At 36.4% G+C, this 9,472-nt stretch overlaps 1 protein-coding gene across 27 annotated transcripts in view; it reads left to right on the forward strand.

Moving 5' to 3' along the window:
- FMNL2 (formin like 2) overlaps positions 1 to 4,053 on the forward strand; it is a 294,823-nt gene extending 290,770 nt beyond the window's left edge. For all 27 annotated transcript variants that reach the window (XR_011428223.1, XR_011428224.1, XR_011428225.1 and 24 more), the window contains one exon: positions 1,942 to 4,053. Coding sequence is in view for 18 of the 27 variants with exons in the window: in XM_014732462.3 (XP_014587948.2) it covers positions 1,942 to 2,051 (110 nt within the window). In the remaining 9 variants the exon portion in view is untranslated. The remainder of the gene's footprint in view (positions 1 to 1,941) is intronic.
- The last annotated feature ends 5,419 nt before the right edge of the window (positions 4,054 to 9,472 follow it).

Here is a 9,472-nt window from a genome sequence, read left to right on the forward strand (position 1 = left end):
GGGTGTTTGCTGATGATTGTACTTGCTTTGGGTGGCTAGGATGTCCTTCCCTCACTGCCTTCTTGGCCTTCAAGTTATTCAATAAACCCCATTTTGACCTAAAGAAATGAAAGTCCTGGCCAGGGAACGTGATCTCTAGCTTTTATAGACTCAGGAATCACAGAGCTGCAGGACACTGCACATCCTTAGCCAGAAGTGAAATTCTGACCTTCCTTACCACTCTGGGCCAGGAAGCAGAGGCTTGAGAGGATTAGGGTATGCAAAACTTCTTTGCTTGAATTTACCAGGAGTAGGTCAGGGTCAAAAATTCCAGTGAGTCAGGAGCTGGGCTGGTGGGGACTGTGCTGAACCTGAGAGCCTAGGTCTCAGCGCTCACTCAGCTCCGGCGTGTTTTTGCCATGAAAGAATTTGGGCCCACTATTTCCAGATCCTCCACTTTTCCAAGAGAAGTCAGAAATCCTGGTTTTTACATTAATTGCCAGGTTAAATATGGGGAAACTATATTTAAAATAGAAGTTGGGGGCCAAACCTTCTGTGGGTCAGGTGTGGCCCATCAGCTCCATTTTCAGTCTACTCAGTAGGTGAAGGGATAAGACAGATTCACTCTGGTTTAATTCTGTTATTTGTTTGAGTTTCCCTTTCTAAAGGTAGAATGCTTCCCAGCAGAAGTCAATAATACTAAGTTAATGAAAAGGAAACTGGTACTAATTGAACAAAACAAGGGGCAAAAGTATAAAGCCTGCTTTATTATTTTTTTCACCATACCCTGACTCCATCAAAAGGCTACCTGCTAGCTACATATTCACTAATACCTGCCTTTTTCATTAAGAAAGCATGCTGTCATGCTAAGAGTCCTTACATAAAATAAAATTCCTCTTGTTCATCCCACTTTCTCCTTCTAGAACAATGCCTACTTGAACTGATATGTAGTGGTTGATTGATTCATTCATTCAACAAGGCATTTTTTTTAATGTTAGGCATTCTTCTGTGCATTTGCAATACAAATTGGAAAATGCAGGAAGGCCCATACAACTTCTGCCCTCTAATGAAAAACAAAAAATACTGGGTGGCAGGAAAGAATGTTTAGGAATGGAGGTTTTTTTTCTTTTTTTTTGTGTGGAAGATTAGCCCTGAGCTAACATCTGCTGCCAATCCTCCTCTTTTTGCTGAGGAAGACTGGCCCTGAGCTAACATCCATGCCCATCTTCCTCTACTTTATATGTGGGATGCCTACCACAGCATGGCTTGCCAAGCGGTGCCATGTCTGCACTTGGGATCTGAACCGGCAAACCCTGGGCTGCCAAAGCGAAACGTGCACACTTAACCGCTGCGCCACTGGGCCGGCCCCTGGAGGAGTATTTTGATTTAGTGATTACTTTTATTTAGTGGTTAATTGAGCATTATGTTTCTAATTCCCAAAATAAATGACTGACTTCAGCTAATATTAATGGAATAAAAATAATGGAACCTGTCTCTGCAAACTAGTTGTGGGTTCCTTCCTTGATTAAAATTTCAGATAAGATAGAACAGGGCAGTTGGTTTTACTAGTTTTGCAGTTTAAAATTCATTGTAATTATTGTTGACATTCAGGTTTCTAGAAAGGGAAAAAAAACCCAAAAGTAAGCCACAGTATTTCTAAATGAAGAAACATTTCAAAACAAGACTTCAGCTAGACTCTCTGGCCAGTGACAGAAGCAATCTCTTCTCCTATATATTTTTCTAAAAGTTACAGAATCCCACCAGTATTATATCCTGTTTTGTTTGACTGTAAATATTGAGGGCAAAGTACATGTCTTTGGCTCAAATACTCATTGAGTTTGAAGGGCCCATTAGCTGACTCTTCTACACAAGCTGCTTTGATTGGCTGCCAGCTGGCCTTTGTCTTGCTTAGACACATGATATTAAAGGTTGCGGTTCTCATTGGTGCTCTCCTCTTTACAGATCTTAGAAACCAACCATACAGACGAGCCGATGCGGTGAGGAGAAGTGTCAGGCGGCGCTTTGATGATCAGAACTTGCGTTCTGTTAACGGTGCCGAAATAACCATGTGAACCTGAGACCTGCCTGTATGAATGGAGGGTGTGCGTGATTGAAACTGTCCACAGGAAATTTATGTGCTACCATTTAACTGCAGCCTTGAACATAGATAATATATTCTAAGGGCTCAGATTTAGCAAACACATAGGAATTTAAAAATGATGGGCTTTCCTTTCAACCTTTGTTAACAAGTGCCTAAAAGTGGAAGTACCTGCTCAGATTAATCAAAGCAATAGGATTTGATTTGATTAGGTATCTTTTTACACCAGTATGTTATTCAATTTTTTAACCAAAATGTAAATTTCATATTAGATTCATTACCTGCCATTGTGATTGTCCCATGATGGCCCACCCTGGTTTCCTGATAAATTGTAAATAACATGGATGCATCTGCTGTGGGCTTCCTTTGCTGAGATATCTTTTAAGAAATTAATTTTGTGTTTCAGCCATACCCATCAACTTTGTATTTTTAACGGCTTGCAACATGGAAGAAGGAAAAAGCCACATGATAAACTCCTTCTGCCCATAACCAAGCCCCAGCAAAGTAGAGACAAGATGCAATTGCAGTGGCACAGGAGAAGTCACTCAACTCTCTCTCTTGTTTCACATTCTCCTGCTTCTGTGCTAGGGTACACTGCCCTGAGAGACATTCACCAGTCTGAATGCAAGGATATGATGGCATACAAATGTTGTATAAGACTTATTTGCAGTACTGTGTTCTTCAGCTAGAGGCAGCTTTTAAAAAATAATGCAAAATGTATTTATTAATTAGCACTAAAATTAACATCTCAGTAATCACTGTTAGGATTTCTGAGGACCATTATGGGTCAATCCTGAGAATATAAATCAGTGCCTTGCCAGCCAGGGAGAAGTCCACTAGCTCTATGAACAAGCATTCAAGATTACTTCTGCTAGCAGCGTAGTGTTAGTAACCTGGCCTTATTTTCCTCTGACAATCGCAAGGTTTTGTTTTGCTGCTGCTTCCTTTTGTAAATTGGAGAAGATATATTTGGCTTCATATATCAAAGCTAAGAAGTTATTTTATTTCTCATTACTTTATGAGGAACTGCAGTGAAATTGCTCAAGTATTCACATTGGGATTAAGCTTAAATGCTATGTAATGGGACTGAACAGCCAACTAAGCCACTGTTATTTTTCCTTCCTCTCTGGCACGGCACTTGATCCATTCCAAAGTCAAAAACTGGACTGAAGCTAATTTGTACTTTTCATAATATACATTCTGCTTCTGGCTTACCTTCTTGGTACATTACATCAATATATTAATTGTAAAGTTTATTGTATAGTATTTAACCACTGAATTTCTTATTTTATGTTGTGCTTATGTGAACTCCATGGTGAAGGTCCCATTTTCCTTGATAATGTGTAGTTATATGATCTCTTTTTAAATGTACAGATATTTTGCTATAAAACTGGTGCAGTTTTTTATGGTTTTTACACTTCTCTTTAATTCCCACCTAAGCCTCTGGGTAATATTGTAAATATTGTTTAAAAATGCATCAGCCTATGCTATACAATCTGAATGTTATTTTAACTTATAGTTTTTTTTTAATATATATATTTAACTACAAGGACAGTTTAGGGATCAGTTACATTTCACTTTAGCATACCTATTTACAGAAAGATTACGTTTAAACTGCCACCTGCTAGCACATTTTCCGAAATGTGTAATTGAAAAAGAACATGCCAAGATTTTGTCTTTCTGTTGACTGAACATTCATTTTGATGAAGAAAGCAATTTGACCATGAGATGTAGCACAAGTAGTTGGTCCTTTACCACAAGCAGCTGTTTTCCAAAGCTCAGTGCTGATGAGCATATGTTAAAATAATTGCCTATTTATTAATCTACAGACAGTAATGTTGGCATGTTCTTTTCTGTCTATTAATGGGCCTGCTTCTTAGCAATATTAGAAATGTTTTATAAAAGCAGTTCATGTTACTTTTCTGGTCTTTTCATGGCATATGAGCAAATAAACTATTTACACTACTATCCTGTAATATGTTGTTGCCTTTCAATGGTATATCTCAGGGGGTTTTTACCAGTTTTATGCACACTTTTATCTTCTAGAAATAGATACTGTGTTCCTGCGTGAACTCAGAATCTAAATATATTTGGCAAATTTTAAGGAAAAATCCCTCCTTGTACAAACTCTTGATCACTTGCTGTGTGGAACGTAAGAACCAAATAGGTTTTGGTAGTAAGGGCTACATCTCCAAAATTGTACTTAGGAATTGATTCCTTCCAGAGAAATAGTACTCGTTTGGTGAGACACTGCCTGCCCCTAAAGTTGTTTTAATGAAGAGGTGGTAGATATACAGATTGGGTGTGTGTAATCCTGCACCGGACAGCCACCGTTGGTTGGAAAGGTACACACAAGCATGTTGGCCCTGTTGTGCACACACAGTGATAATTGTAATGATAACTACAGGTCATCAGAAAAGTTTAGCATATTCTTTTTAGTATATTCTTTGCTATATTCCTTTTAGAGAAGGAAGGAAATCTGTTAATTTATTTTAGAAAACTGTCCCAGTGGCTTAAAAACTTAGGGGGTGTAAATTAGTCATTTAAGGAATTGTTGCAGTAGGTCTTCATTCCCAGTTCAGTGCTCTTTCCACTTCAACAATGTAGTTGAAGCTTTATTTTATAAAGAGGGGGAAAAGTTAGATTCTGCAATTAGTAGAATCTCTAGTTTGTTCTATACCAGGACAAGTGCCTCATGATAAAGGAAATAACGTCCTCAATATTATCCCCAAAATTCAGAATGTTTTCAAACCCAAACTACAGCTGTTCAAATGAGGCAGATATGGTTAGGTTTAGAGCATTATATACTAGTCGCATCCATTTTTTTAAAGATGTTTACGAATACCTCAGAATTAAGTCCCCTTGTTCCCCACTCATAATCCTTCAACTAAACATCTAAATCCAAATCCACTAAAATTTACTGCAGTGACACCACAATGAATGCCCAGTAGCCTTGCTGACTCAACAACACTGCTCAGCACAGAATGGGACCTGATATCTATCACTGACTCTGCTGGTTCAACATACTGAATTCTGTAGAATTACCTAATTTTACACTAGAAGGTATGCTTTCATAATATTAGCTTTATAATTCACATACCTATTAATTTTATTACTTGATAAAACTTCTTAGCCCTCATATACTTGTTTCCTAATTTTTATCAGAAATGTCTGCAAAGATGAATATACTGTCAGCCCAATTCATACAAAAGGATTAATCTCTTAGTTTTCCATTCCATTTGAAACTAACACCCCATCTATTTCCAAGAAAAAATGTGAAGAAACAAATGCATGAAGTGTCGATAGGCTTTTTTTTTTTTTGCTGAGGAAGATTAGCCCTGAGCTAACATCTGTGCCAATCTTCCTCTATATGTGGGTTGCTGCCACAGCATGGCTGAGGAGTGGTGTAGGTCTGTGCCCGGGATCCAAACCCATGAACCTAGGCTGTCAAAGTGGACTGTGCCAAACTTAACCACTACATCATAGGGCTGGCCCCAATAGACTTTTTTTCTTCATCTAACTTTTTATAGAGAAAAGTATTACACTGAGAAAACAGAGAATATGGGCATCTAGCATCTCACAGCACAGAACTGCTGCATATGAAGGGTGCTTAAAGGAAAAAATGGACACAAATCCAACTTATTTAGTAAAAGATGCCATTTTTTCTAATAAATTATATTTATTTACAAAAGGTCTAATTTTATATAACTATGAGGTTCTTTACATCAGAACAATATATAAACAGAAGTGAAAACCTAGTAATTACAAACACAGAAAATAGAAATCTTGTTCCCCCATTACTCACCTTTCAGAACAAGTCTTCAGTTTAGTTGTAGAGGTAGGCAAGATACCAACACCTACCAAAAAAGTTTGCAGGCAGGACCAAAAAAAGAGATGTTTATAAATAGCATATTTATATAAACCCCAAGGAACAGCATAAAAGAAGGGCATCAAGAAATGGCTCAGTTTGAATCTGATCTGATTAGGCAGCCACTCTTTCAGTCTATGATTGAACACCAGGGTGGGGAGGATAGCCAGTTCCCCTGAAATGCAAATGTCTACCTTACACCTAGGGCAATTGCCATCGAATTAAGTCAATTACCAACCACTAACAATGACATAGCCTTGAACTAGATCCTATTGAGTCATACAAGTGATTTTTATATAGCAAGTTTAAAACATAAAAATACGCACTCAAGGACTAGGCCAGGTAGACAAACTAAATAAAACGGAGGACTAGGGGGAGCGTGTAGGTAATCAGAGCACATTCTTCTCACTTCCTACTTCACCCTAAGTCAGCTCCAATACTTAATGTCACCATTATTCACCCCTTTGTCAGAAGTAGCCTGAAATGATTAGTTCTGAGCTCAGAATTTAAATAGGAATTTTGCTATTGTGTCCATGAGGGCCTTTAAAGACCAACTCTGATCTAGCTAAATGTTAGCTCAAATAAAAGTTACTACTTCTAAACTATTATATTAATTTATGAATATGATATGAAAGGGATGTTTCAGATCATCACAAGGGATTTCCTTTCCTACTCAAAAACTACATGGAAGTTATTTTGTCACTAACAAGTTTTGGACATTTCTGAAGTAACAGTTAAGATAAGGTACAGTCACTAGAACTTACCTTAAGTGCACTTCAATTATGTATGTGGCTTTAGTTGTGGGTTAGTAGAGTTTATTGCAATGCTTTTTCAAGCCCTTTAATATAGATGATGGGTACTATGGATGGTGGATGAGTACATCTGTCACGTAATATTTTACATTCAATAAATACCTACTACATGCCAGGCACTGCCCACAGGATATACCAGTGAATGAAACACAAATTCCTGCCCCCCAGAAACTTGACCACCATTTAAGTGAAAAAAAAAAAAAAACAACTGAGAAACATAAGAGCAAGGTAAGAATTGATAAGGAAAGTAAGAATTGTGGGACTGGTACATCCCAGTACCAGAACCGTAGAATGAGATTATAAGCCTATTATTATAAGCCTATCAGAACACAGTTCCATTAAAATTACTCATATCATTTTGCTTTTCCTTTATGTAAAATGAGTGCAGTTTTACCTAGAGAATGTAAAAGAAGAATTAAAATTCTACCTGGTATTTAGAGAGATACATCCCCAAGGGAAAAGAAAAAATCTCAGATGTAAGATATAAGCAGTTAACGTGCTTTGCCTCATTTTGCTTTTAGAAATGTTTATAGTTCTTTAGTTTTGTAGTGTACATTTAAATTACATAATCTACTTAAATATCCTAGAAGCTTAAAAAAAATAAAAAGACTCACCACTCTTCCTTGGGTACTATTAAGTTAGAAACTGTTCCCTCTCTTAAATAGCATCTAAGCTTTAAAAAAAATCTTTATGTAAAGGGCCTACCCCTTTTTGGATGCAAAAATAAAAGTGGCTGCCAAAGTCACTCAGTTGACCATTAACACTGTAAGAAAACCAGGATCATCTAGGCAAATGCTTCTTAACACAGGATGCAGGCCCTTTGGTAACTGAATGAAAGCTATGGACCTTCTTTCCAGAAAAATATGCACAGATTTTCAGGGGTTTTACAGTTTCCTCATTTTACTACTGTGAATTAAGACTGCCTTACTCGAGGCCAATCCTTTTCATTTTATAGTTGTATAAAACGCCCAATTAGTAAAAGTCTAAAGATGAAATAGTTGTGGTACTTTGATCATTTTCAAATTTACCAGGAGACATAAAAAGTACTTTTGTGTTCTTCTTACTTGATTGTTTATACAAATCCAATTTTCCCACATAGGAATTATGGATCGGGAGAAAACAACATCAAATATTTGAGCTTCTTATTTTGACTACTAAGTATATTAAATTTATTAGTGAATTTAATCCAATAACTCAATATTAATGATGAGGGAAGGTAAACTCTCAACATTTATCCAAGAGTCTAAGGCTTAATTGAAAAGTATAAATTCTCCTTATCTGAAAATAAACATGCTTTCCTGTTTAAATACATTTGTTTAAGCTCTGTTCAAACTCTTGTCTGCTCAACTCTAATAGACCTAATATTCTAAAACATTTCAGCTTTTACCAGACTGATGATTTAGAAACCTAATCTAATAGGGTAAAAGTATTCACGTACAACTCCTGCTTTCACAAAATTTCCCTATCACCTGTACCTTCAGACTGTACAGTATCTTTCTGACAACTAAATCTCATTTGATGGGATTATCAAAGGTAGACAAGGATTACAGTCGCTTCAATTACATCTTTTATAACAAGAATGCTGTATTGTGAGTTGCAAATTGTTCACTGGTTTCTAGGTCTAATAATTTTCATAGGTCAAATACAGGGAAACTTGAATTTGTATTGTCTTGTAAGGATATCAAGTTGTGAGAAGCCAGTATCTCTATAAGAAATACAGAAATCTATTTTGAGGACATTCTAAAACACATCAATAGCTTTTTATTTAAATAGAAAAATCAAAACTTTAAAGTTGTACTTAAAAAATTATCATTCATGGAAGTAATTAAAACAAAGTTTTACAGCTTCTAAATTCTCTCGTGAAAACATCACTACTATTTCTGCCAGTATCATATGCATAAAGATTGTACCACTGACTTCTGTGTCAAGTGTTTGACATGATTAGCAATATTAACGATCATTACAATGGGACCTCTGAAATTAAGTTAAGGCAACTCCACGTTGCCAAAGTTGTTCTATGTTTTGGTTCTAATGTACAATAGGAGACTAACCTCCAGCAAGCAACTTGATTACTTCATATTTTCTAAAGATAGTGATTCTCACCTTCTACAAAGTCCTGTCCTATTTCACAGCAGAAAAATGAGCTGGCAGAGAGAAGTTCAGAAACAATCCACCCCCCAGTCCCATTTTGAGACTTGCAACAGTGGCTGCTACATTTAATTGAAATACAGGGAGCAGGGATGAGAAAGAGTCGTCCTGGTCAGTCCCACTTTCAAATTAATCAGGATAGGGAAGGAAAAATAAAATGAACTTTCTGTTCTTCTAAATCCCAACTTGAAATGAGATCGCTCAAAGTGTCCAAAATAAAAAAAATGCATAATACCAAAGACTATATGCTAAAATTTACTTTAAAAAATCTCCTGCATTGAAGAAAAAATAGTATAAATTACGTTACCAACTTTCAAAAGTTAGCATATCAGGAGTATTCTAGCTTCAAATCATTGCCTCTCTAAAGAATTCTGTAGGAAATTCATAGATCAAAAACGAATATAGGGGCCTCAAATGCACTGATTCATAATATTCTTAAATATTCAAAAAGGAAAATAACCTAGCTATGTGGGTAAGATGAAGCAAAATTCCAGGGACTTAGTATCTTTAAGTGGTTGTACAATTTTTTTTAGAGCTGAGCAGTTTAAGTAGAAATAAATACTAGTA

This window comes from Equus caballus, chromosome 18 (assembly GCF_041296265.1).
Source record: "Equus caballus isolate H_3958 breed thoroughbred chromosome 18, TB-T2T, whole genome shotgun sequence".
NCBI classification, from domain to species: domain Eukaryota; kingdom Metazoa; phylum Chordata; class Mammalia; order Perissodactyla; family Equidae; genus Equus; species Equus caballus.